Below are 26,253 nucleotides of genomic sequence, written 5' to 3' on the forward strand. Positions count from 1 at the left end.
ACAATCGTTAGTACAAAGAATATCTTTATACACTAGAGATTGTCATCATATCTTTTATCAATATATTATTATACCAATTACAAAAATTCCATGGTTATATGATGTGAAATTGTTAGATATATTTGATCAAATTACTTTAATTTTTTTTAATTTTACATAAAAATATTTTTATTTTTAATACTTTATCATTTATTTATAAACACAGTGATTTTTTTAAAGAATATGTTTTGTTAAAATGGAAACTTTTTTTAATAAAGATAACATGTATTTCTCACATGACATAATTTTATTCAAATCGAATAAAATTACTATAAATAGAAGAATAAGATTATTATTATATTAAACAACAAAACTTTCTCTTAAAATATTTAATTAACAGAAGTTAATTGTATTAAGTTGAATAAGATTCAACAAAACTTTCTCTTAAAAATTTAATAGAATTATATGTCTAAGACTCACACTCAAAATTACCAGTAAACCTAAAATAAAAAATAATATTGTGGCAACTGATATGTGTATTTGATGATTAAAAGAATGACAACTGAAATTCAATATTATGAGTTTTTTATAATGTTGTTCAACATTAATAATTGAAATTTCACCTTAATACAAAACTTATAGTATCACTTTTGCTGCTGATTTATATTAGTTAGGTTAATAAGTGAAATTCGAATTTTAGTTTAAGAAAGTAGCATTAAAAAAAATAAAAAAAATGTTTTATTTTCCTTCTTATTCTGGCATTACAAAGGAAAAGGTTTACTAGAGAAAGGGCAGAGAAGGTTCTTTTCTGCATCAACAAAACCAACTCCTGGACTTGCTGTCAATATCACACCATAACTGCTATTGAAGCTCTGCTCTCTGACTTGCTTGCATACTCTCTCTGTTCTTTCTGTTCACAAAGATTTGTAAATTTATATTTATCATACCATATATACTATATAATATATTGTATGCTCCACTTGTTTGAAGCTGTGTTGCATATTCTGGATCCTATCATCTTGTGGCTTTGATGTCTAGAGCATTGGAACATGATTACATAGGGTTGGCAGAGAATCCGTCAATGGACGGAAGCTCTGACAAACTGTCTTCTGAGGATGGTAAAACCTCATCACTGAACTTGAAGGAGACAGAGCTGAGGCTTGGCCTCCCTGGTTGCGAGTCTCCAGAGAGAAAATCAGGTTCTGCACTCTGTCTTTTTGGCAAAGAGTTGCAGAACAATAACAATGTTTGCTCAGTTGTAAGCCCTTTGAAGGCTGGGGCCAAGAGGGGCTTCTCTGATGTCACTGAGGGATCTCAAGGAGCTGCTTTGTTCTCTCCAAGAGGGGCCAATGTTGGGAAACCTATTATTGGTTTAGACACTCAAACTAACACCCAACAACAGGCTAACACCACCATCAAAGAGGTTGGTGCAGTTCTTCCTCAATCTACTAAACCGGTTCAGGAAAAGAATGATCAGGTTGCTGCAACAAATGGCCATGCAAGTGCTCCTGCTGCTAAGTATGTTTGTTTGCATCCTTCTTAACTTTTTTGTTTTTTCTGTTGTGTTTACTAATCCACATGTTTTGTTTTGCTTATTGCTATGCTATAATCAGGCTGAATAAAGGAATAGAAGGTGGAAAGAGTTTGAGTTAGATGTCTTGTTTTTTTGTTGAAGATGTAGCAATTCATGAAACTAGCATCTGATTGGCTGTTCAATGGCTTCTTTTTCTTTCTATTTTCTCATGGAGGATTTGAAATTGTGAGCATGAATGGGAAATTAACCTTTCGGAATTTGATATATATCTATTGTATTTCTCATACCTATGAAAAAAATTAGTTAACTTTGTCTCTGCCAGATGCGGTGCCTTATTAAAAAGAAGGTTGTGCGAGGTAGGTAGGTTGATAATCTATTCAAGACATTGTTAAAGCTGGTGTAAACAAATTGTGTGATTAAAAATTGATAGTCATATTTTTAATCCTGGTTTTTCAGTTAGATATTGTTTCTAATCCTAAAAAGTGAAGTGGTTAATGGATTTTTTTCCTTTATGGGAAAGTTTTCGACTTCTGATATTACTCTTTTATAGAATTCATTTTGGGACTAATGAAAATAATTTTTTTCGCAACAGGGCACAAGTTGTGGGATGGCCACCAATTCGATCTTTCCGAAAGAACACTATGGCCTCTAATTTGACAAAGAACAATGATGACGATGAGGGAAAATCAGGATTTGGTTGTCTCTATGTAAAAGTCAGTATGGATGGTGCCCCTTATCTTAGAAAGGTTGATCTCAAAACATATAACAACTATATGGAACTTTCCTCAGCCCTTGAGAAGATGTTCAGCTGCTTTACCATTGGTACTACCTCTGCCTTTCTTCAAAATCCATATGTATTTGCTTTTTTCACAAGTTTCTTCTACACGCCCTTTCAAAGGCTTATGGTTTTTTTCATTAGTTTCTTTAGCTTGACTTTCAAAGGCTAATAGTATTTTTTACCAATTGATTAACATTGAAACTTGTATTTGCTAAATCTAAAAAATTGGAATTTGACATCTGTGTAGTTTCACTTGGCAAGAAAGAGCCTAAGCTTCTTTTTTAGCCACTATTTCCCTTTTGAAATTCTACATAACCACTTTGCAACGTGACATTTTCCTATTCATTAAAATTAGGTCAATGCAATTCTCCTGGACTTCCTGGGAAAGATGGACTAAGTGAGAGCTCTTTGAGGGATCTTCTCCATGGATCTGAATATGTTCTTACATATGAAGACAAAGATGGAGATTGGATGCTTGTGGGTGATGTTCCTTGGGAGTAAGCTATTTTTCCTCTTGTCATGATTATAATTTATATATTTTAAGATAATGTTATTTTTCAATTATGATAGCTCTGGTTGAACTTGTTAAATCCTTTGTCAATGCAGGATGTTCACTGATTCATGTCGGAGACTAAGGATCATGAAAGGCTCTGAGGCAATTGGGCTAGGTATGTCTTATTCTTACTTTTAGCATGCATTTACATGTGAAGTACTTTCTGGATTAAAGGCTCTTTTAAGGAAATTGTAAAGCTATTCTTGCATGAATTCTTGCTTATTAGGCAACCGATTGAAAATGTTTTTAATTTTTGTTAAGAGTTATTTTAATGTTATCTTGACTTTTTTATTCTAATCTCATATTAGAATCACTCCATTGTAAAATATCATCTTTCATCATAATCTTTGATTTGGAATGCAAGATTTATTAAACATGTGTTCTGAATTGTCTTGGTTGCAGCTCCAAGGGCCATGGAAAAATCTAGGAGCCAAAACTAATGCAGAAAAAACCTGTTTGACCGAAGCTGGTTATTACTGAAGCATATAAAGATTTACAAGGGCGTTTGAGTTTATGATTCTGTTCAAAATCAAAAACATGTCATTCAGTGTCTCAGTTTTTGTGCATTAATAGTCTGACAAGTTTTATTAGTAGAATTCAACTGGAGACATCCAGACAATATATACACATATTTTGTTTGTTTCTCTATTTTGTGTATCTTTGGATTCTAGTTGCTGTATAAAAGAATTGCTTGTTGTGCTTTTCCCCTCTATAACTATTCTGAATTTTCTCCATGTATTTGTTTTCAATATACATACTGAACCTTTGTATTTTGTTATTAAATGGTAATAACCATATCTCTTGGTCCTATAATGTTAGTCCCCATGATAAAGAGGAAATTTGCTGGTTGTGCTGTGTGTGATATATTTAAATTCTGTCATTATTTTTATATATTCTAAGGTTGCTCTCAATTCAAGGAAGATATCTGTTTAAAAGAACAGAATGCCGGAATCCTGAAATGCTTAATTTAGCATGTATATGATATTTTAATTGGAAAAGTGAACTGAAATTCAATTCTAAGGAACGGGAAGATTAGCATCAAGGCCGAGAGTTTAATATATATTTTTTAATAAAATGTAATTTTAAGTTGTGTATTTGGATTTGTTCATTCTAAAATAAAAAGTTTTTTTTACAACTTGGTAAAATAATTATTCTGCTTTAGTTCTCCCAAATTTCCTCACTTTTTAAAACTTTTGAATGAAAAGCGCACAAGAGTTTGACTTCTGCACAGTAAAACTGCAATAATCGATTTGTTGGTTCATTTATTAATTCACATAAATAAATAAATATTCATTTTATCATACTAAATCTTTTTCGTAACGATTTTATCATACTAAATCTAACTTTTTCGAAATTTACTATATTCACGGGATATTATATAATCGAATTTAGTGACAGGATGCATGATTTACTTGTATAATTATTTACTTATATGGATTAATAAATAATTTATCACACTTAAATAGTACACGATTTTATTACAAAGAAATCAAACTCGCAGCTGATGTTCTAAAATAAACTATAATCAAATGGCCCATCATTCAAGATAAGATAACAGTTCCAGACTGGCACCCAGGCTTCATGATCATCTCACCTCACCAATAGTATCAATGCCAGTTAGGAAAAAGGTCAAGTGAAATGACACTAATTCAACACTTAAAATTATTCAATACTCCAATCTAAGTTGTAACAAATTCAACAAAAACACACGCACACTGCACACATGTATATACAAAATTTGGCAATGGCTGCATTTAATTTGAACCAAAGTAGGCAAATGAAACAAGGATTTCGAAGGCGAAAGTGGCAGACATGAAAATGAATGCAGTGTTCATAGAATTAGTGTTAATGGTCAGTGTGGTGCTGCAGGAATGTTGCACCCGGACCCTACAACTGCAAGTATAAATGAAGGCTGAAGACGACACGAAAGTCTAGTTTACTAGCAAAAAATGCGCCAAAATTTGCAGTAGCCACTTCCAAACTAGATAAAGACTCCAGCAGTGCATTATTGTTATATGCGTTGACAACATAATAAGATGTGAGGTTCATTGTGTGTGCTACTGTGATTTTGAACTGTTGCGGAGGATGGTGCAGATTTATAATGCCAAACTTTTGAGACGATAATAAGAAAGATTACTGACACATTGGCATAGTTATGTGAACAAGGAGCAAACCATATTAGAAAGAATTCAGCATTGACTAAAGATAACTTAGCTTGAATTTCAAAAGGAAACGGCCAAGAAGAATAAAAAAACTACATCTTAAGGCAAATCAGGCAGAAGAAACAATGCATACATAATACAGGTACAAAACTTCTTTCTACTACATACCCTTGTCTAAGAAACTCTAACTTATTGTTCAGATATCTGTAAATAAACCATCTGAGTGTATCCATTAAATACAGAATTGTCAAGGTTGGCCAAACCTAGCCTTCGGAACAAGCCATACCGCCCATCTTCAACAATAGGACTGGGTGCACGAGCAGGATCATATCTGGTTTGATGGGTGAGGGAAGGACCAGCAACTGGAGGGAGCTCCCAGTAAACATCAAGAATAGATTCAATATATCGGCTATTCTGGAAATGTTGAGCATAAGATATTGGCTTATTACTATGATTAAAGTTATCCCGCATAAAGCCTCTAACTCCCCACCATGCTTCATCTGGACCACAGAGTTCTTCAATATCGACTGCTTTCTCCCAGAATTTCTTCCTCCTTGACCTGATCCTAGCTTCATCACTGTCTTTAAAGCAATTGTGCCCCCCACCTTAGATCAACAAGAGAATGAAATAGAAGTGAATTTCCTTATCAGGAACAAGTTATTGCTTACCAGATACCCCTAATGCTAATAGCCTAATAGAATAATATATTAAAAAATTTAAATAGAGAAAACTAATTCCACACTGCTGTAAGGATTATCAAAAGTTGTCTGAAACCAACCAAATATTTTCCAACTGGATGCTACACTTACTATGGCAACAACGCTTGTCAAAATGTTATCACAGTACTTTTTGTAACCAAAACCATAAATTGAGAAGTTTTTGTAGTATTGAATGAATCACTTTTGGCATTGGTTAGAGTATAACTCAGACAAAATTCCACATTTTCTGCTGCTTTGCCGAATTGTCTAGAGTTTCTAAGCCCTCAAGTTGTTTAATGCAACACCTCAGTCCTTCAAGTAAGATATTTAACTAGTCAAGCCAAAACACATCAAGAATTGATAGTTGAAACATATCAAGCCCCCGTAACTATGTCAAGAGGAAATGCAACACTAATGAATGTCTATAACATGAGAGTTACATGCAATGCTAATTGAAACGGAAAGAAAATTCAGTAACATATAAATAATTCTAGAAAGTGAATTTACATACCTCTAATATAAGATTGATCACATATCTGCCTTAATGAATAATGATCACCAGTTCCAGTGTCATAGTTATCCTCAAAGACAAGATGTCGGAACCCAGCTTTCAAAGCTTGTTCAATTCTGCTCATTTTGACATATATAAAATAATAAATAGTAATAATGAATAACTGTTTCATCAGAAGCACTCAACTATTGAATCTTGCATCTCAAAGATCTAGTAAGTCACCTTTTCAATTCATTCTGGTGGTCATCAAAAAATATAAGAACCCGATTAAGGTCCGAAATCCCGTGTTTCTTCATCACGTTGGGCCAGTCAATGCTCCCAAAATCCACAAAGTCCTTCCCAGCATAATACGTGCAGTTACCATCAACATAAGCAGGTCCCTTTTTCAGGTACTTTTCTGGATGCCTAGGTGAAAGAGAAATTATTGGTGTGTCTGGCATAGCCTGCCGCAAAACCCAAGTTGAATGTCCTTTGAAAGCACCACTCTCGATCATCAGATCTGGCTTCAGCCAGCAGGCAATAAACCAAAGCCCAAAGCTGTGGTCAAAACCCATCCCATACATGTTGTTCTTAATTGGCCGGGTTTCATATATAGGAACAAACTCTTCTAACCCCTTGAGTAAATCTTTTGATGTCCATTCCACAGTTTTACCATGTTTCGATCTGCCTTTACCAAGGATAAGATTATAAGTATCCCACAACAATTCAACAACACGACTTAATGATTTCAAAATTAAAAGTAAGGATGTGAAACAAGAGTGTTAAAATTAAAAATCATCATTTTACTCCCAATTCCATAATGCTTAAAATGACAAGCTCGTTCACAAAATGTTAGTTTGGCCACAAACACTTCACACATTTTTGTTACCTAACTAGAATAGAATAATTCTACCCCCCCCCCCCCCCCCAACATCACCATCCTACTAATCTTCCTCCTTGCTTTGTATGATAAGTATTGAATTTTATTTTTTTATATTTATTTCCAATTCCAAGACATTAAATGCATTTACTCTTTCATTTAATAATTTTATTCATAAAGTATTAAGAAAATTTATAGAAAGATTTGTAGGAAAATAGGTTGGAGATACCATATTGTCTAATGATATGGGCATAACATAATGGTGTATATAAGTGGGGGTAACTGTCATATCATAAGTAAGCTTTTGGGATTGAGTTAAGCTAAGACCTAAATTCTAAGATAGTATTAAAACTTATTCTAGTGGTTGATGTTGGACCTATGGGGTCACTCTTACAGGGCCATAATTGGATCACCTACCAATATCCAGTCTTCATCGCGAGGGGGTGTTGGAAATCCACTTTAACTAGTGATATAGTTAAAATAGTGTACACAAGTAGTAGCTTTTGGGTTGAGTTAGGCTCAAATGTTAAATTCTAAAAAGACATAATGCCACTCACTCACTCAATAATAATAAGAAACAAAAAATTGAAAGTTTTTTTGGGAGATTATAGCTTTTATTTGTAACAAAAACATTCCATGTATTGATTTCTTAATCGTTACCATAAGGGAAATAAGATGGTTAGCAGAATTGATAAAGACATACAGCCACATTGCTACCTTTGAACAGCTGGCTAGTTTAACATACACAGGGATTTTCATCAGCATTCAAATAACCGTTCAGGAACAACCAATTAGGGAACAACACAAGCAATTCAAGGATCCGGAAATACAGTAAATTGAATGTAGTAGCATTTAATTTAGTTTTTCCCGTGGATCCAAAAAATCCGATACGAAACCGAAAATGGCTCAGGAAGAGATGAGATCAGCGCTTGAGACTTACAGCAGGGCACGCCGAGGGATCCGAAATCGGAGTCGAGGCCATCGAAGCCGAAGAAGCCGGCGCCAGAGACGGGGCTGTAGGAAGAGGAGATGCAGACGAAGCCGCGAGATGTGAAGAGGAAGGAGAAGGCCAAGAAGATGAAAAGGAGGATGATGACGCAAGGGAGGTAGAAGGAACCGGAACCGGCGATTCGGGAGAGGTAATTGGAGGCTCTGGTGGTGATGCGGAAGAGAATGTGTTGGTTCTTCTTTGTCTTGGATTCGTCGGCGTCTCCGTCGGCGTCGCCGTCGGCGCAGGAGTTGACGCGGCGGGAGGAGAGAGTCCGCTCCAACATGGAGGGCGCGGAGAGATTGGGATGACGGTGAGTAGGGGTGGTGGTGCTGCTGCTCTGCGTCTGTGAGGATGCTCCAGGAGATGACATTCTTATTCTTATTTATTCATCCTTTCTTTTCTTATTTTAACCAACTGCCACACACTGTCTCTATGTAAACGGAAGTCTTTTAATACAATCATTTATTACTATCATATTATTTAAAAAATCAAATATAAAAAAATAGTGACATGATAAAATTTATTTTTAAAAAATGTTATATAAATTGTTCAGCATGGATCTTTAGGATTAATTAGTAATATTTGTGAAAGATTTTTTTTTTACTAAATTTTTTTATGAAAGATTTCCATGAAGTGAGAGAGTTAGTTCAATAGATGTTGCTACTTTGAAAATTCTTAATTCATGAGTTGTGGATAGGGAAGGCAATTGGGAATAGGTGAATTTTTAATTGATAATTTTGTTCACCTATTTGAATATCTAGTTTGATGAGTCTTTTTAAAGACCTATTTTATATTAAAGTTTTATATAAATTTAGCTTCTCTTTATATTGGACATTATTGACTTATAAATTTTTTAGAAAAATTTTATATAAATAAAACTATAATTTATAAAAATCAAAATTATGATTATTCAAAGCATGAAATAAAGATGAAAATAGGTGAACTAAATTCTATAAAAGTCAAGTTTAGAGGACTCCATCATCTGCCACTATGATGGCGTTGATTGGCTCAGTGTGTGCCTTGATGGTCTCTATGCACTTCAGGTCTGAGATTCTCCACACTTTCACCGTTTTGTCCAGGGAAGCTGTGTATAGAATGTCCTCTGCTGTGTTTATTGCCATTGCCGTGATTAGCCCCTTGTGCATCTGTTAAGTCATCATGTCAAACAATCTAGTTTATGATTATGACATCAATACTTGCATTGCATCTAAGACCAGTAATTATGAGTCAATGAGTCACATAAAAATCTAAGTGGTTTCATGATCATTGACTCATTCTACTAGTAAACTCCCTTCATGTTAATGATATCTTGTAATACAAAGATCAAATATTAAAATTGAAATCTATAGTAGTTATCCTTTCTCTTTACATTCATAGTTTTTGAAATTGAAGTGACATCTTAAGTGATGGAAAAGTACCCATTATACAAAAAAAAAAAAAAAAACTGTAACCACCCTGAAGTCAGTGAATTGTTTCAGAACTCAGTTTCAACATTGCGAACAAGCCATAAATTCCTGCTTTCTGATTAGCTAGAAGGAAAAGATAATCATGAGAAATTCTTAAGTGGTATTTAATTGTGTGGGTTACGATTGTCTCTAACATTAAATATTTTTGTTGTTAGAGCTGAGGAGACACAAATTCTCTAAGATAAGGCCATGTTAAAAGTTTGAAACACCATTTTTAATGTAACAGCAGAAGTGGTTCATGTTGTAGCTAGGATAGAGCCAAATGCAGGTGATCACTTAAACATTAACAAATTTACTTACTGTCTTGTCTTTGCCGGCGATGTAGCTGCGAACATAGCCGAGTGTCTTTGGGATGGTAGCCAACCGAACATGCTTCAACACCTTATCCCAAGTTCTTCTCCATACCCTTATTTTGCCATCACCATATGCTGCATAAACCGTGTCATTGGACACTTCGAGGGCCACCACCCTGCAAGCCTTGGTCCTGAGTTGTCCACATTCGGTGAACTCAGGGAGCTTCCACACCCTCACAAGGTTTGAGTCAGAGCCAGTGTAGACCAAACCATTTGATGACAGGGCAATGGAGAGGATCTGTCCATCGTTTCTGAGGACTGAAGAGGCACAGTGGTAAGTGGTTTGAGGTTCAGAATCAGAGAGTTTTGTGGGAGAAGGAGGAGAGGGAGGGGGTGAGAATTGACGGTGGTGAAGTGGAGAGGAAATAGGAGAGTTTTGGAGGCTACGAGAAAGAGTGGGACAAGAGAGGCGTGGTGGGGAGTGAATGAAGTTTGAGAAAGGGGTTTCTTTAGTAGAATGGCTTCTCAAGAAGTTGCTCTGAGGTGTTGTGGTTGTGGTTGTGGATCTAAAAGCAAAGGATGCGGTGGGATCAGGTGAGTTGGAGTCGTCCATTGATCAGGTAGATCATTGATCTTCTCTTCTTCAACACCAAAAGAAAGATCAGTGGTGTGTCTTGGTGGTTATGACTTATGAATGAAGTTGGTGTGGTGTGAAGTGTGATGGGGTCATGAATTGGAGGGGTGGTAGATGCCGGCTATTACTATGTTTATTGCAATGGTTGAAAATCAATAGTATATTGTTCACATTTATGCATTAAAGAAATGAGGAGCATTGGTACATTGGCAGGCCATGGACATACATTTTGGTTAGATGCAGAGTATTAGTTTCTGGTTTACTCCATTAGTTCGCTAAGTTTAAATTGCGTGAATTGTGGTTTCCAAATATCCTAATTGTGCAATTTTAGCATCTCTGTTGCTCTTTCATTAAATATTTAACTGATTTTACTATCGTCATTATTCACCATCATGTCAAAAAAATCTGTTAAATATTTATAAAGATAACTGATAAAAAGAACAAAATTATATAATTATGATACTTGAAGTACTCAATTGTGCAATTAAAACCTTAAAGACCAAAATTATACAACTATAATACTCAGAGATCAAAGAAAAAAAATGCAATAAAACATTTGTTTTTAGATGTCGGTGTGAAAGAGTTGACGTGAGCTTTTTACTACAGGAAAAGAAGATAGCAAATCAATGCGAAGTCTTTTTAAGGTTCCAACAAGTTCAAGAACACTGGAAAGTGATGCTGGGATGTTCATAAAAAGATTCTTTTTTCTTGGGTTCAAATTTTGGATATAAACATGTGAATATCATAAATGAAGGATTTGGCACCATTATATGGAAGGTTATGAGAGATAATCAATTGCATAAAGTGGGTCATTTGAGGGAAATGCGAATTAACTGAGGAGGACGATGCTTTTTTCTAAAATTAGATGATGGTAAAGGAAATGGGTCTCAACTTTTTTCCCGAGACACCTATGGCATTAATTGCTAGTCCTATTATAGGAATTCCTTCAAGTTCCAGTCATAAAATTGCTCACCAAACCGTCTGGAATTTGACATCATAATTTTCACTTAAATTTGGTTAGGAAATTGCTGAGGAAGAATGCTTAAATTTGTAGAAACGCAAATAAATGGCAGTGGTTGCGGAAGTCCAAACTTTACGGAAAATTCGAAAACCCACTGGCTTTTACATGAAATTTCACCCACTGCTACTGACATAAAATTCACTAAAATATTAGGCTGAAACTTGAACCTGGGGGGCGTGTATTGAGCATGAGGTTAGTAATTGTTTTAAAAAAAAGTACTAAGGTGGGATTCTTATATGAATTAGGACTAAATATTCAAACTAATTCAGTCGATAATTAATTCTCATTGTCCTTTCTCTAAATCACTACCTATACAAAATATATTCAACGTTTTATACTAAAATTTAAGCGTAGTCCTTTATTATTTATAAAAAGAAAGAGGAATGTTTATATGCACTGAGTTTCAAGTTGGTCACGTAATCAAGAGATGTAGTCCCAGAATGAGGCATTGCCACACAGTGAAATATAGAGAATTGTCAAATTCGAAAGATTGGAACCATCGGCTGTCATTTCATACTCCCTGGATTTCTGTTCCAAGACAAGTAAGACGGGTCCCCAAGAGGTCTGCATGAAGAGCAATAAGGCAATGTCAGCTCATAAATCGCACGTGCTAAATTTAGTTTGAAATTCAGAAGTTTGTGTGGTATAATTGGAAACTTTCTTTGCCAACTTTCTTTGCTCATAATTAAAATAAGGGTCTTGTCAATTAATGTTTTAGGACATTAGCTAACAAATTAAAAAAAATTATTTATTGGATAGATCTTGAAAAAACGTAAAAATAAAATAATGAATAATATAATTTTATGTATTTTAGTACATATTTTTTTTCTTTTAAATCTTTAATTAATGTCTAAAGATACTGGTTAATATTTATCTTAAAGAATAATGGTAGGTGCATATAACTAACCAACTAGATAGGATGGGGCATATATATCAAAATAATGTTTCATTTACCTTGGCTTGATGACATAGAGAAGTATGAATGCTATGGCACAGAACAAGGATAGGCCACCAACGAAAAGATATGCAGTCCCCAAGAAGGGATTTTTTCCTCCCATGACAGTTGTGGTTGAGAGAACCAAATTCTTTTTCCCTCCAAACTCATATGTGTTATAATTGTTTTCTATTGCTATTTCTATCTCATCATTCACTTCAAGGTCAACCTCTATCTTCCCATATAGTTTTCTGAATGTAGGTAGTGCTGCCGTTCGCATCCACACTATCAGATCCTCTTGTTGACTTAACTGGTTCATGCCATAAAACCACACAAGTTATTTCCTTTTTTCTTTTTCTTTTTTAAATGCAAGCAGGGTATTTTCTCACACAAAAGGTAATACTAAAAGGAAGATATATATATATATATATATATATTTACGGGTATACTCTCGTTGAGTTTTGCACCCCCAATCAAATCTCCGCGCTGAAAGTTTTTTGGATAAACATCAGAGGCAAATTTGGACCTTTGCTCACTCCCCCATGCAATGTTCTTTTTGTTGACCGTCAAGTCCTTGTTGCTGGTTGAAAATTTGTACGTGTCGTTGAACATACTCCATGCAATGAGGCCACAGGGAACAATAGGCTGGTTATCTTTTGTCTTGTCTTCGGGAAAACAATTGTTTGTTTCCCCCTCAGCTGCCTTATTCCACAGTTGCTTGTCGTTTCTACTCTTAACATATCTGCAAAATTCAGCCAAATTGGTATCAGCATAAAGAGTTCCCGCCAATTTGAACACTACCACTGCTTTGGAGATGAACTACATAGAAGTGTAAAGAGTCCCTGATTATTATGATTTTTTTTGGTGAAAATCGGAAAAATTATTAGGTGGTCCTGGACCATCTTAGTCTTCAATAATCTTTACATGACATGTAATTAAACGTTATTGTAAAAGCTGATAAAAAAATGTGTTATTGTAAAATTTGAATATGTTATATAAACATTGTTTGGGAACATAGACACTTGGTAGTCCTGGATTAACTAAAGGAGTTGCTAGCAGTTTCAACTTTCAAGTAACCAGAAATAAGGCCTTTCCATATATGTATTTTTAAGTATTAAACAAGAATATGGAAAAGGATTTTTCTGTAAAGTGTACATACCTGCGATGGTTCTGGTAGTAATTGTCAAGCTGATAGTAGATATAAATAGGAGCTTCCATTTTATGCTCAACCTGTGAAGTTTGCAACAGAACTGTTTTCAACAAGGAAATGTAAATAGGTATAAAGGAAAAGAAAAGAAAAACACCCTGGTGCAAAAATGGAGTTAGAGAAGTTTATTCAAAATATTCAAACATTTCTTGTTAGTTAGTACAGAGTAAGTGTACAAACAGTCCATTTGGTGATGCAGGTCTTGTTGGTGGTATCGCTTTGAATATAAGCCACTGCATTTTGAGCATGTGAGGGAGGAAGGCAAGTCTCATCATATCTGAAAACAGCTTCCTCCACCTGCATCAGTATTTCTTCATATATCAATGAAACGTTCAGCTTCAGCACCAAATCTCATTTCACACTATGTAAGTATGTTATATTATATGTATACGAGATGTTACACTCTCTGACGAAAACAAGGAAGCTAGACCAATTGGGATGAAGATGACTCCAATGACAGAAAATGTTGCAATGACCTGGAAACAAAGATAAAATCACCGATCAAATATTAAAACATTTTGCAAAACCAGAAGCCATGCAGTGAAACTATATAAATGAGGCAAGTGTGTTGAACGCTATACCCATCCAGGTGTTAGAATCGGTTTCCATGCAGGGAGTTCTTGCTGTGAGAATTTTGAATCTACAATTAAAAATAAATTAAAAAATCAAATTATGAACAATAATGCAAACACAACGTTGCACATTAAATCCTCTAGATTTTAGAGCAAACATAGAATTCATTTGAATAATTGGCATCATAACGAAGACATGACAAGTTTAATGAAAGATACAAATGGTTTTTTCTTCTTTTTGGAATGAACAATTGATTGAAGCTAAACACGTGATAGAATGGTAAACGAAACAGGACAATTATCTAACCAAGTGAAGAACACACATATGGGTTTCTTGGAAGTTCTCTTTGAAGTGGGAGCGTCGTCTTTGTCAACCGGCATATCCATGACTGGGTCTGGTTTTTTGATAAAACAAATTAAGGGATGGAATAGAGGATAAAAGTAACGTAGTTGTGTTGTGTTTAAGGTTTGAACTTTGAAGAGAACGCAGTTGTCAAGGTCGGTGACCGCACAATCACATTGGACCATTTCACCAGCGGAACTACCGCTCGCCCCGCCTAATACGTGACAATCAAACAGTTACCTTCCTCATTCATCGTACCATTAATCACCACATAGCACATACTAAATGTTTTATTCCCTATCTCATTTTAATAAATAATACTGATGTTTTTTTTTTACTGTAAATAATATTGATCTAAATATTTTTATACTTCACTTTTTTTTACAATAAATTTAAACTTATGATGTTAAATTTTATTGATGATTAATTTTTATTAAAAATTTTGATTAATCTTTAGTGAAATCTCTTTTTTTAATCATGTTTTTCTCATTCACATTAAAACATAAACAGATATTATTCAAGAAAATGAGTCTAGTATCACTCGAGCCAACAACTTATTGATAGTTCAACTATCATTTAATAACAAATTATCATTATAAAAAATTTAAATGAATGTTATATTCAGGTTTTTAAGTTATCCCCACTGCCTTTTATTCTTTATTATTAGATTTATCCTTGCTAAATGAATGGATTTCATTTTATCTTATTTTGTCATATTTCATTCCTTCAATTCTCAAATTTTACCAATAACCTATCAATGAAGAAATATTTTTATTGAATATATTCTTATTTAGATTTCTTTACTCTTCAACTAGTAAAAAAAATGAATAAATATGAAAATCGTTAAAATCCAAATAAAGAAAAAATTTAAACACAGAAATTTTGTTCAAACCTAATATGTTTTCCTGTTAAGTTTTAAATGTTTCATTTTAGTCTTTTTATATTTTTTGAAATGTGTCATTTTTATTTTCTTAATTTAAAAGTTAACAGAATGCTAATATAACATTAAGTAACAGCTAAAAACCATAACATTAAGCCTACATAAAACGAATATACGAAATTTCAAATAATAGTTAAAAAAGCATCTAATAACCGTTTATGTGGGAGAGGAATTGGATGACATAAATTTTTATTGCCAGAACTCAGAATGTATCCTAAAAAAAACTCATTAAATACAATGCTAAATTAACTACAACAAATAATTTTGACTTTGGCACATGCTTCAACAAATGATTTGAAGGCAGTCATAACGTATTCCGTAAATAAAATGAAGTTAGGGGAACTGCTTGGGCAATCCAACGACAAAATGCTACCATATTGTACAGCGTGACATAGAGGTATAATCATAATTTTAAAAATAAAAATCAATAATACAATGAATGGGGTCATTTTGTCAAGAAGCTGAAGTCACAGCTTCCACTACATCATCTGACTCGTCAACCATCATTTCATTTCTGAAAAGCAATTTCAAATATGGAAGAACCTTGGGAAGCACGGACAAATCAGCTACATTGACACTCATCATGTCAAATGCAATACATGTTTTATGCATGTGTGTTTCATCGAATACAGGAATTTTAGGATATCTTTGGCTGAAATGAGTCAGTATGGTTCGATATGCATTGGCAGACTGTCCCATTTTTATGGCTTCATTTGTGGTGCTGTGATTTCTTGCTATAGCCTCCTCTACCATGGCATCCTCGAAAGTTGCCTGCATCAATTACAAGTCAGAAGTTAACAGCAGCCTCACTAGTGATGGCATTAAGCAATGAACTATGCTCTCTAGAGTTAAATTTAGTTAACATATAAAATGTTGAAGAAAATACATTAACAAGGACAATAATATATATTGTTAGAATTAAAGCATTCATTGCAGAAGGAATTGAAGTAAAAAGATCATAAATAAGACTATCCTTTTTAAATATAAATCAAAGAAACATGTATTTTTTGGATAAAAAATAATTACGTAATTTACATCAAAGATACAAACTCTATTGTAAGAAAGTATCCAAGCTTGCAAAACAGAGTGAGGTAAAATAAGTTTGAACTACCGTGCAGAAGTTAATTATTAACGTGGAAGAGGTTAGTTTTGCCAAAGATTTACCAATTGGAGAACCAAAAACTTCTAGATTTAAGGCTTGGTTTATCAATGATGGATCTGAAATATGACTAACATTGCTAACGTTTGAAATCAATCCAACCACCACACCCTTAAGATTACAGTACCAAATTCTTATACTGATCTCATTTCACATCCTTTTTAAGATTGTTAAAAGCTCAAACAACATCAAGTGATTACTTGCCTCATGTATAAGAACTGTTGCACCACGAGATGCTTCTATTAGCTCTGGGCAGGGCCTTGTGTCACCAGAATATACAATCTTCCAGCCAGGTATCACTTTTCCGACACTATTAGTCCTCTCTTCTGCTTTTAAAACGACACCAAATGCCTGAGGGCAATGTACAACGGGGAAACTAATCAAGGCCTTCAGACCAGCTTCCTGGATTACCCCCTTAAATTTCTTTAGGATGGGAGAAACTACATCTTTGTCAACAGGACTACCTGGTCTTTTAAAATAGCTTTGCATAAGAGATCCTCTAGCAAATAAAGTAGAATTAACTTTTGATGCAATTAAGTCCCCATTATTATTCTTCAGATTCTGAGAATTAACTGAATTTCCTGGGAAATCATCTTCAAAAGCTTCCAATGAAGCTGCTGTGGTGTGCTTGCAATCAAGAAACAGCATATCTAAATCTTCTAGTCTTTGGTATGCATCTAAATATCTCTTAAGCTGCCTTGGTCCTACAACAAGCACTGGTTCATGAGGCACCCCCCTCAGCAAATCACGGCGCAGAGCAAGGATCCTGGCCAAGCCTGTATGGTGATCAGCATGAATATGAGAAATCCAAATGCACCTCAAAGTTCTCACAGCATCATCAGCGCCAGTAACACCATATCTGTTTCCGAAGGATACACCAACCAACAGTTCATATTAAAAGAGAAATTAAGAGTGGTACTATATAAACATGAATGAATGTTAGGGATATGGATAGACTTGCCTTCTTTTAAGTTGTCCCAAGGTTCCTTCACCACAATCCAAGAGCAAACCTCCTCTTGAAAAAAGATTTATATATATTGAACTCACATTTCGGTATTTTGATGGCTGGGATGAACCAGTTCCAAGAAGAACTATCTCCAAATCATCTCTCCTTATATTTTCCAAACAAGCAGGAATACCATTAGCACATAGCCATGGTTCCTCATTCATCATCCCATGATCCGCCACTGGAGTTAAATCCTCTTTTGTCTGACTACATTCTTGCCAGAGCTGACTTACATGCTTTACTGCTTCCAAAACCTCTGGAATCTCTGACAGTAACTCGTCAATGATTTCTGAGGAATCCGCCCTAGTAGGAATACAAGATCTATCCAACCCAAGTTGAGCATAAGGACGCAATGTAAACTGTATAGCAGAAAGTAATATATCTATCAATATATGAACTTGGCAAAAGCAAGAGATAGAGATCAAATAAGTAAAACTATGGTCCTAAGGTGACTACTGGCAAATATATAAGGGAGATAATTGGAGCAGCCCTATCAAGGAAAAGATGATAAAAGCTCTCCTAAGGTGATTTGGTCATGTCGGAAGATTAAAAGAACCTCCAGTGAGACAAGTAGGTTAAATGGAAGATAATTTGATTAAAAAGGATAATGAGAGCCTAAGAACATGCTCTAATGGTTTTACAGAAAAAATTGGGGTCTTAAAAATTTGCTTCAATACATTTCTTATAAAAATTTCGTGACAACAGGTCCATGAAAAACCACTCTCCAAGGACTTGACAAGAAGAATGCCATTCTCATGTTCTTTCTTAGTGATGCATCCAAAAAAATTTGAATTGTTCAAAGAGAACAAGTTAGAAAACTGGAAATGTTTATTTAAAAATCAGATGAATGGTATTTAAACTTTGTACATTATTAGTAATAAGCAAAGTGCTTTAAGTTGTCAACTATAATAGGCTCTTCTCAAAAAGTGTCAAAAAAAATTTGAGATTAGCTATAAGGAGCCCAAAAAAGGAATCCATTGTCATAATTAGAACATATAAGTTAACGGCCAGGCCACATCAATCTTTCATACCTTAAGAAGATTTTCAGCAGAAATGACTTCAGAAAATTCTGAAAGTGAATCCTGCAAAGGAATCAAATCAAACAATTTAATTAAACTCATTTATGTCTTAATCATGTTTGTCTAGTAAAACAAATTTCATCTTCAATCACGTGACAAACCTCACGTGAAGCAAGACAGCCAAATTTTGAGCTATCGTGATTAGGAAGAGACCATAATCCTGGAGCTGGAAAGAACTGAGGACACAAGTAATTAAGTCGTGTTGCAATTCTTGCACTAGCTTTCAAAATAGGAATCTCTACATTCTTCCTGCAAGCAGAATGAGCAACCAGGTGTAATAAAGCAGATAACAGAACAAGAAAAAGGACTCTCCAGAAAGTAAAACATCTTACTTTTCATGTCCAGCCATGATGTGTTGTGCAGAACCAAATTTCTTCATCCATTTTTGGTAATTTGAACAACTCACAACAGATGCAGGAGTTAGGTGAATTACACAAGTGACACTCTTACCAGCCTCTGGTAGGTTGTCTGTTTGATCACAATAACTGGCAAGTGATTGCATAGACAATAATGCTTCCAAATGGGATTCTGTTGGGCAATCAACAAGGAGTACAATGGGACCAGGAACAGAAGGACCCAAGACATCACTTGGATGAACCTATTGTAGCAGACAAACAGTTACTTTACAAGGTATGGAAGCCCAACATCAAATTGAAATAAACTAAAGCATGTGCAATTGAGATTGAAATCTCTGTCTCAAATTCTGTTTCCTTTTATAATTCTACTCTGCTTTGGGCAAATAATGTCGAGTTTTAAGACTAACCATGATATTCTGGTGATCGGATTTCACTGAGTTTCCAAGTTGCAGTTCACGATACTTAGGCCCAGGTCTGAGACCAAGGGCCTTAGCTTTCTCTGGATCAAATTTCCCCTTGATTTCAGGCAGTTCACAAACATATACAACAGACATATCACCAGGTTTTGCAGCAGGTAGCTTTTTGCCATTGGGAGAGTCAAGGGTTTCTGGACTATGATCCATCCTCTCCTGTGAAGAGCTTTCTGAAGGTGTCAGCACCTGACCTTCAATGCAATTTGGTTGTAGGATAATGGCTGATATTTTGACCACCTCACCATCAATAAGAACAATGGGGTCCAAAAGCTTGCTTTGATGTGGCACAATGGGTCCATCAGTGTTGAAGATGGGCCCAAAGCTCTTTGTGTGAACCATGGCAGCATTGGGAATAAAAGATCTCATGGCATCTACTAAATACTTGAGATCAGATGGCCCCCATATATTAACCTACAAATTAAAAGAAACTATCATTTATAGTAGATAAATATATATATATGATGAAAATGGAAGATTATATGAAGTTAAATGCTACTTACAGACATCCCATCTTCTCCCATGCCAGCCAAAGTAAGCAGTAAGCCTGCGAGTTGAAGAAAAATTATTTCAAGGCCCTTCTACATGAATCACCAATTAGGAGATATAAGGTTGGTCGAGTGGTTAAGAAAGAAGGGAAGGGGGAAAAAGTTGCGGGTTTGATCTACTAACAAACTAACAATTAACATGTGCCGAAAAAAAAAAACATGAATCACCAATCTAACCAGTAGTAGTAAAGAAGAAACAATTGAACATGACAACTTTTAGCAATCAGTGCATCATTAAAGAAACCAAAAAGCTATTTTCTGTAATATACAACCAAAACCGTAAGGTTAATACAGACCTGGAAGGCCACCGGCAGTCTCAGAACAGACACGAGAAAGAAATATGTGATCTATCTGTAGAAAGATGAACAATAGTAAGACAACAAAAATAACACCCGTAACAAACTATATTTTTATGAGATGATACTACTAGTACAAGGCAATTGACATTAGGAGAGAAAAGGATTGAAGTTGAAGATATAACATACCTTTGATAACTTAATCTTATGCTCCGTGCAAAACCTTTGCAATCCCTGAATTGAGCGTGAGGGCATTCATTATAATATTATAATATTATATAAATTGTAAGCCTCCACAGAGAGATAGGAAAGCAGATAATAATATGATAACTGAGAGAGAGAGAGAGAGAGAGAGAGAGAGAGAGAGAGAGAAGACTGTAGAGTTACCTCCCCAGCATTGAATATAAATCTTTGATTGTCGAAGAAAAGCAAGACTGACGGAGAAGTATCTTGAGTATCCATGCCAGTTCCCAATATCTGAAGAATACAAATTTGTTTGTAATTAGAAGAAACAATAAGTGGGTTTGGTTAGTGTTGGTAATGGATAGTGGAATAGAGAAAGAGAGAAGGGTAAAGGGTACCTGAACAAAAGAGATGGTATTGATTGGGTTGAGCTTGCGAACTTTGAGATAGAGGTTCTTCTGGGAGATGTCGTTTTTGTCTCTGCCCTGGGCCCTTCTCTTGTTGAAGCTCGACGACTCCTCCTTCACTTCCATTGGCTTTGGCGTCGTGCTTTTTCTGCGGAAAGGAGGGATGCTACGGTGTCGTTTGGAGGACGAGGCAAGAAGTGTTAGAAGAGAACGGAATTGAATGTTGGAGTTGGAGGGTTTGGGGAGAGAAGAATGAAGAAGAAGGTGCCCAAACTTTGATACTTGCGCCATCGGCTCGGCCTTTATCCGTAGTTGAAGAAGTCAGAAGAGGGTTTTAGCCGTGGCTGCCACGCACGATAAAACCCCTCTCCTCTCATTGCTTTCCAACTTAAATTTCTTTTTTGTGAATAATGGATTTGCTTCTTCCAGAGAAATATAACATTATATATATATATATATATATATATATATATATATATATATATATATATTGTTATTTTAACTAGACCGTGCCTTAGAAGAAAGAAATCTATCCCAAAAAATTTAATATAAAGTGTAATTTATGTTCTTTTGAATATAATATTATTGAAACGAACCATTCCACTTAAGTGACAAAACCCAAACAAATCCCTTTATCACTCTTCATTTCTTTAAGTAATGTAACACTCTTCACTCCATCGTTATCTTTTTCTTCCTCTCGTCATCTTCACTTGTTTCTCTTGTTTGAAAACTCACAAATTCCTTACACCCACGAGGCACTTAAGTATGGGAAGGTGATTTGAATTAAAGAGAATAATGCTCATCTTTTAAAAAATTATATTAAAATCTTGGGAGGTAAATCCATAATCTATAAAGATAAATGGCCATTTTATTTTATGATAAAAAACAATATTGAATTGTGTATGAGATATTAGACATTTAAATATTTAAATTGTCGTGATTTCCTTAAAGTTATAAACATTATAAATTAGGAATTTTATTCAACTTCTTAATTTCTTGTTGCCTAGATATTTTGGAAATTAAGATGGTTATTTTTTGTTATCCCCTCATTCCTTATCTTTGGGCTAATTATTCCATCGTAGATTCTACTTAGTTGAATGTATAATTTATTTTTCCTTTAACCCTAATGGTCTTCCTCTAAGAAAAAACAAATGTTTTACGTATCAATTTTTTTAGTTGAAAGGTATGAAGTAGAAACCACTTTATACAAACAGTTCTGTCTCTAACTAAATGCAAAACACTTGAATTTAGAACATAAAATACAAAATCAGTAAATTACTATGTTTTTTTGTCGCAAAAGTTCAAGGATGTCAAACGAATTCCTTATAATATAAGTTGGTAAATATCTTTGAAAAAAAATAGCCAAAATCAAATAGACAATTAAATTCTTAAGCATGTGTTGATCAAGGTTTAATTGTGTAACCATGTATACAAAAACAATAAGACATCCATGTTTATTATTAATGCATACACATGATGAAAAGTGAAGAAGAATACAAAATATTTTTTAACCAACAAAGCTGGAATAGCTCAGTTGGCTAGAGCGTGTGGCTGTTAACCACAAGGTCGAAGGTTCAAGCCCTTCTTCTAGCGTTTGTTTTATTGTTATTGTCCTTTCAAAATGCGGCCCCATACATGGTCCAACAAACTTCGTTGCCCAGCATTTGACCCAACACTTTGTTATTCAATTCAGTCCACATGGCCCAACTCAACCACCCCTTACTTACTTTATCCGTTTATAAATATAAATTAATTTCTTTCTGAATAAGATATAAATACAAATATAATAATAATAATAATTCATTGTTGTTGTAAGTTGTAGCAGATAGATAAGATCATCAAAAGAACAACCACAAATGACAGAGCCATTGTACTAAGCTCAAATTCGGTGCAAAATATCCTCAGCTCAACATCAACATAACACTTAGCAGGAACTTTGAAATAGTATCACACAGATGTCACTCCTCCAACTCCAACTCAGCTCTCATGCATTGCGCTCTATCACTTCCTCTTCCCATAACTTCAGACCCACCTATTCCTCTAAGCGTGTCAGCTATGTAAGAACCAGAATTAGAGCTGTTGGCACAGTCCCCGAGAAGGACTCTGACTCAGACACCACCGACCCCGATGAGCCACCTTATGTCGGACTCGTGTTTGTTAGTGTAAGTCCAACAATTAAATAATACTATGATGCTACATTAATTGGTTTTACATTTTTTTATGTCTCTTGTGGGTTTGGTTAGTCTGTATTGCTACCAGATGGAACACCAGATATGCACTTTCGTTCTGCTTGTGGAGGCCAGAGGCTTAGGAAGATAATGCTCGATTCCAATGTTGAACTCTATGGACCCTATGTAATTAACTCAGCAACCTTATTATTTGCTCTGTAACGACTATACTAGACTATTTTTTTTGTGTGAATTAATCAGTTTATATATGTGCTTAATTTGTTGTTACTTTTTCCAGGCCAGACCTTTGTTAAATTGTGGAGGGGGTGGAACTTGTGGCACATGTATGGTGGAGGTGAGCTATACATTTTCATGTTTGGTATAGTTTTTTTAAAAAATTAACTATATTTCCTAATTAATAATACATTCTTATGGAAAAGGTGAGGGTCTAAAATTCCTATAATGACGAAAAAGTTTTAGTCACACTCATGATAATATTCATACAAATCTTTTAAATATATCAACAAACACATTCGTAAGTGGTAACTATCTCATGAATTATGATTTTTGAAAGTATGATTCTTAAGAAATAAAACTCATGATTCTTTGTACCAAATGTTCATTTATTAAATTAAAAATGTGCAACAATAAAAACCTCCTTTTATTGGGATACTTTCAGAGTAAACAATCACGGATATTTTGTCCCCCTTGAAATTAAGAGACACGTGTTTTAGGATAGAGTAATGTAGTTTAGAAGACAGATAAAATAAAGTACGCTAGTAATCTATTTTGCAATTGTTGTTTAGGTTCTTGAAGGCAAGGAGCTTCTAAACCCTCGCACTGATAAAGAGAAAGAAATACTAAAGAAGGTAATAGACCGAATGCAAACTTGATCGTCAGATTGAAATTTTTTGTCTGGTATTTTTCTACTGTCTATGAAGACAATTGCGGTTTTGTTATCTGGATTTTTTTTCCCTTTTTGCAGAAACCAAAGAATTGGAGATTAGCATGTCAAACAATTGTTGGTAAACCAGATTCCAGAGGGGCGGTTCGTGATTCTTCACTATTGAACTTTAGTAATCCTTGTCTTTGGTTAATAAATTAGAAAAAAGAAATTGTTTTACGGCTTTGTTGTTTAAACTATTCTTACTTTATGCTAGTGTGTCACACTATACATAATTTAATTATAAATAATTATGCATGCTAAAATTATTAACTTTTATATTAATTACTTTAAAAACATACTTAAAAGATCATTTTTAGTTAGTTTATAGGGTCACATTCTTTACACTTAAAATGCATGCTTGAACATTAAGCTCAAGTATTGGTTTGTGATTTAATTTGCTTTGATTTGATGCAGGTTGTGATTCAACAACTACCAGAGTGGAAAGGGCACGAATGGAAATATGCAAAGCCTGGAGAGTCGAACTGGGAGTCGGATTAAAGGAAATGATGATATAAAACGAATTTCTTCCTATGGCATTTTTGTTTCGCTTCGTTGCAAACCATGAAGAAAGTCTTGGAAACCTGCAATTGAACATAGGAGATATATTCTGTTTTTTAGACTTCAGAGGCACTTCAAGGCAAAATATATATATGTGGAAAATATTGTAAAGCCATTGTCATTTTTACATTCCTTAATCTTTAGTGGGATCCACTAATTATAAATTGTTTAGATAATTTAATACTGTGTTAATAGAAAGAAAAAAGAAAAAAGAAATCAAAACACGAAAGAAGAATCATACATAGGAAAATGTGTTATAAATTTTGTTTTCTCGTCATATTTGTCTCTTCATAAATATTCTTGATTACTAAAGTAAAGAGATACAAGCTCAAACGTTGAGTCTTGCTAATGTTCTATGGTTATAGCTAGGAAAATGTTATAACTTCATCTTTAATTAGTTAGAAGATTGTACTAGGTTGAGATGATATTTTATTATCATTGAATGGAAAAAAATCATTAAACTTGTTGACATGTTGACTTACTATCATCAAACGTTCCAACACTTCATTAAATTGCTTAAATTTACTAACAAGTTGTTGGTTATAATGAATTTGATTCCCTTGGACAAAGTCTGGAGTTTAAGCTTAGATAAAAAAATGAGGTTGAGAGAAAAGAATTTCACTAAAAATAGTGAATCAGATTTGTTAATATATTTCTTAATTTTAGTATCGTCTACAACTAGAAAAGGAAAAGCCGATGAAGGCTGGTTAAGAAAAGCTTTACCAGATCCTCATGATAGGTGTCAAAATATTTCAGCCAAAGCCAAACAGGGTGAGATGATCTTAGAGCTCGACAACAACTGGTCCAAATAGTAGTATGCTTCTTCTTCTTCTTTTTTTTTTTTTTTTTTCTAGTTATTTGAGGTTTTCTTATAGAAAAGTTGTCATTGAAGACATGAACTAAGAAATTTACACACTTACACATCATGCTCGACAAAATGAGTTACACCCATTGGTGTTTAAGAACTAGTAGTAATGAATATAATTTGTCAATGACCTGTTTTGGTCAGTATTAGATCTCTGTCGGCCAAAAACCTAGCACAGTCCAATATTATGTAACCGAACAAGATTATTGTCTATAATAATTCTATGTAACTGAACAAGATTACTTCCTGTAAAAAAACTACATGTGGTCTCATATCATAAAAACAAGTACAGAGACCTACTGCATATTGCAATTACAGCTTGTAGGAGTAGAATGGTGGAACTCTTCAACAATACTTAACAGTAGCCCAACTTTTTGCAATCCCATGGGCCCTCTCTACCTAAATGTTTTGCCTGGTGTGACCCTATACTTGTTCTTACTGCCTTGTATTCTATTGCTTGGATTCAATCCACTCTAACTTTTTAAAATTAATAATTCCCACTTGCTGGTCCCCATTCACACTAACATAGCAACTGTTGGGCATACCCATATCATATGCACTTCAAGAAGACGTGAAGCCACGTTGTTCAATGTCCATCCTGAGCACTTCAGTAGATTTTCATTAAGCAAGAGATAATTTCTGTTTCATTTGATTAAATTTTTATCTTGCAGTACTGTATAGCTAATCATTTACATCTTCACTGTGTTTTTACCCTACATAATAAAAAGCCTAAAAGA

At 34.4% G+C, this 26,253-nt stretch overlaps 6 protein-coding genes and 1 non-coding gene across 7 annotated transcripts; 3 read left to right on the top strand and 4 right to left on the bottom strand.

Moving 5' to 3' along the window:
- Positions 1-758: 758 nt before the first annotated feature.
- LOC100804423 (auxin-responsive protein IAA27-like) lies at positions 759-3,556 on the top strand. Its single transcript, NM_001253084.2, is given in 5 exon segments — positions 759-1,497; positions 2,106-2,335; positions 2,647-2,788; positions 2,898-2,959; positions 3,247-3,556. Coding segments are annotated over 5 exon segments (960 nt in total). The 5' UTR covers positions 759-1,009; the 3' UTR covers positions 3,285-3,556.
- A 1,534-nt stretch (positions 3,557-5,090) lies between these two features.
- LOC100807621 (uncharacterized) lies at positions 5,091-8,573 on the bottom strand. Its single transcript, XM_003546457.4, has 4 exons — positions 8,015-8,573; positions 6,438-6,882; positions 6,216-6,331; positions 5,091-5,611 (listed from the first exon to the last, which is right to left on the bottom strand). The coding sequence occupies exons 1-4, from the start codon at positions 8,433-8,435 to the stop codon at positions 5,196-5,198; spliced, it is 1,398 nt and encodes a 465-aa protein (XP_003546505.2). The 5' UTR covers positions 8,436-8,573; the 3' UTR covers positions 5,091-5,195.
- Positions 8,543-10,613, bottom strand: LOC100783940 (protein JINGUBANG). The gene is made up of 2 exons (XM_006597099.4): positions 9,832-10,613; positions 8,543-9,210 (listed from the first exon to the last, which is right to left on the bottom strand). Exons 1-2 carry the CDS (start codon positions 10,435-10,437, stop codon positions 9,031-9,033), a joined length of 786 nt encoding a protein of 261 aa, XP_006597162.1. The 5' UTR covers positions 10,438-10,613; the 3' UTR covers positions 8,543-9,030.
- Positions 10,614-11,817: 1,204 nt separating this feature from the next.
- LOC100784467 (ALA-interacting subunit 1) lies at positions 11,818-14,692 on the bottom strand. The gene is made up of 8 exons (XM_003546901.5): positions 14,516-14,692; positions 14,202-14,260; positions 14,022-14,096; positions 13,801-13,917; positions 13,573-13,643; positions 12,855-13,155; positions 12,434-12,723; positions 11,818-12,043 (listed from the first exon to the last, which is right to left on the bottom strand). Exons 1-8 carry the CDS (start codon positions 14,577-14,579, stop codon positions 11,986-11,988), a joined length of 1,035 nt encoding a protein of 344 aa, XP_003546949.3. The 5' UTR covers positions 14,580-14,692; the 3' UTR covers positions 11,818-11,985.
- Positions 14,693-15,824: 1,132 nt separating this feature from the next.
- LOC100784996 (tRNase Z TRZ3, mitochondrial) lies at positions 15,825-21,394 on the bottom strand. The gene is made up of 12 exons (XM_026125728.2): positions 20,971-21,394; positions 20,777-20,866; positions 20,579-20,623; positions 20,390-20,444; positions 20,049-20,092; positions 19,483-19,959; positions 19,052-19,317; positions 18,821-18,968; positions 18,672-18,722; positions 17,596-17,999; positions 16,839-17,493; positions 15,825-16,246 (listed from the first exon to the last, which is right to left on the bottom strand). The coding sequence occupies exons 1-12, from the start codon at positions 21,268-21,270 to the stop codon at positions 15,929-15,931; spliced, it is 2,853 nt and encodes a 950-aa protein (XP_025981513.2). The 5' UTR covers positions 21,271-21,394; the 3' UTR covers positions 15,825-15,928.
- A 1,104-nt stretch (positions 21,395-22,498) lies between these two features.
- Positions 22,499-22,572, top strand: TRNAN-GUU (transfer RNA asparagine (anticodon GUU)). Its single transcript has one exon. It is a non-coding gene; the product is annotated as a tRNA-Asn (tRNA).
- Positions 22,573-22,758: 186 nt separating this feature from the next.
- LOC100820264 (photosynthetic NDH subunit of subcomplex B 3, chloroplastic) lies at positions 22,759-24,808 on the top strand. Its single transcript, XM_003546479.5, has 6 exons — positions 22,759-23,141; positions 23,223-23,333; positions 23,446-23,502; positions 23,954-24,016; positions 24,133-24,195; positions 24,508-24,808. The coding sequence occupies exons 1-6, from the start codon at positions 22,935-22,937 to the stop codon at positions 24,589-24,591; spliced, it is 585 nt and encodes a 194-aa protein (XP_003546527.1). The 5' UTR covers positions 22,759-22,934; the 3' UTR covers positions 24,592-24,808.
- Positions 24,809-26,253: the final 1,445 nt, after the last annotated feature.

The sequence above is a fragment of the Glycine max genome, chromosome 15 (assembly GCF_000004515.6).
Source record: "Glycine max cultivar Williams 82 chromosome 15, Glycine_max_v4.0, whole genome shotgun sequence".
Classification (NCBI taxonomy): domain Eukaryota; kingdom Viridiplantae; phylum Streptophyta; class Magnoliopsida; order Fabales; family Fabaceae; genus Glycine; species Glycine max.

Excerpts from the sequence above, each read along its gene's own strand:
- LOC100807621 (XM_003546457.4), bottom strand. The coding sequence starts at position 8,435 with ATGTCATCTCCTGGAGCATCCTCACAGACGCAGAGCAGCAGCACCACC. Across the intron at positions 6,883-8,014 it reads ATCCCTCGGCGTGCCCTGCT|GCAGATCGAAACATGGTAAA; the intron begins GTAAGTCTCAAG and ends TCCTTGGTAAAG. Across the intron at positions 5,612-6,215 it reads TGATCAATCTTATATTAGAG|GTGGGGGGCACAATTGCTTT; the intron begins GTATGTAAATTC and ends TGTTGATCTAAG.
- LOC100783940 (XM_006597099.4), bottom strand. The coding sequence starts at position 10,437 with ATGGACGACTCCAACTCACCTGATCCCACCGCATCCTTTGCTTTTAGA. Across the intron at positions 9,211-9,831 it reads TCGCCGGCAAAGACAAGACA|ATGCACAAGGGGCTAATCAC; the intron begins GTAAGTAAATTT and ends ATGACTTAACAG.
- LOC100784467 (XM_003546901.5), bottom strand. The coding sequence starts at position 14,579 with ATGGATATGCCGGTTGACAAAGACGACGCTCCCACTTCAAAGAGAACT. Across the intron at positions 14,097-14,201 it reads CGATTCTAACACCTGGATGG|GTCATTGCAACATTTTCTGT; the intron begins GTATAGCGTTCA and ends CTTTGTTTCCAG. Across the intron at positions 13,156-13,572 it reads TACTACCAGAACCATCGCAG|ATATGTTAAGAGTAGAAACG; the intron begins GTATGTACACTT and ends TGAATTTTGCAG.
- LOC100784996 (XM_026125728.2), bottom strand. The coding sequence starts at position 21,270 with ATGGCGCAAGTATCAAAGTTTGGGCACCTTCTTCTTCATTCTTCTCTC. Across the intron at positions 20,624-20,776 it reads TTATATTCAATGCTGGGGAG|GGATTGCAAAGGTTTTGCAC; the intron begins GTAACTCTACAG and ends CGCTCAATTCAG. Across the intron at positions 19,318-19,482 it reads CCGATCACCAGAATATCATG|GTTCATCCAAGTGATGTCTT; the intron begins GTTAGTCTTAAA and ends CTGCTACAATAG.
- LOC100820264 (XM_003546479.5), top strand. The coding sequence starts at position 22,935 with ATGTCACTCCTCCAACTCCAACTCAGCTCTCATGCATTGCGCTCTATC. Across the intron at positions 23,142-23,222 it reads TCGGACTCGTGTTTGTTAGT|TCTGTATTGCTACCAGATGG; the intron begins GTAAGTCCAACA and ends GGGTTTGGTTAG. Across the intron at positions 23,503-23,953 it reads GTGGCACATGTATGGTGGAG|GTTCTTGAAGGCAAGGAGCT; the intron begins GTGAGCTATACA and ends ATTGTTGTTTAG.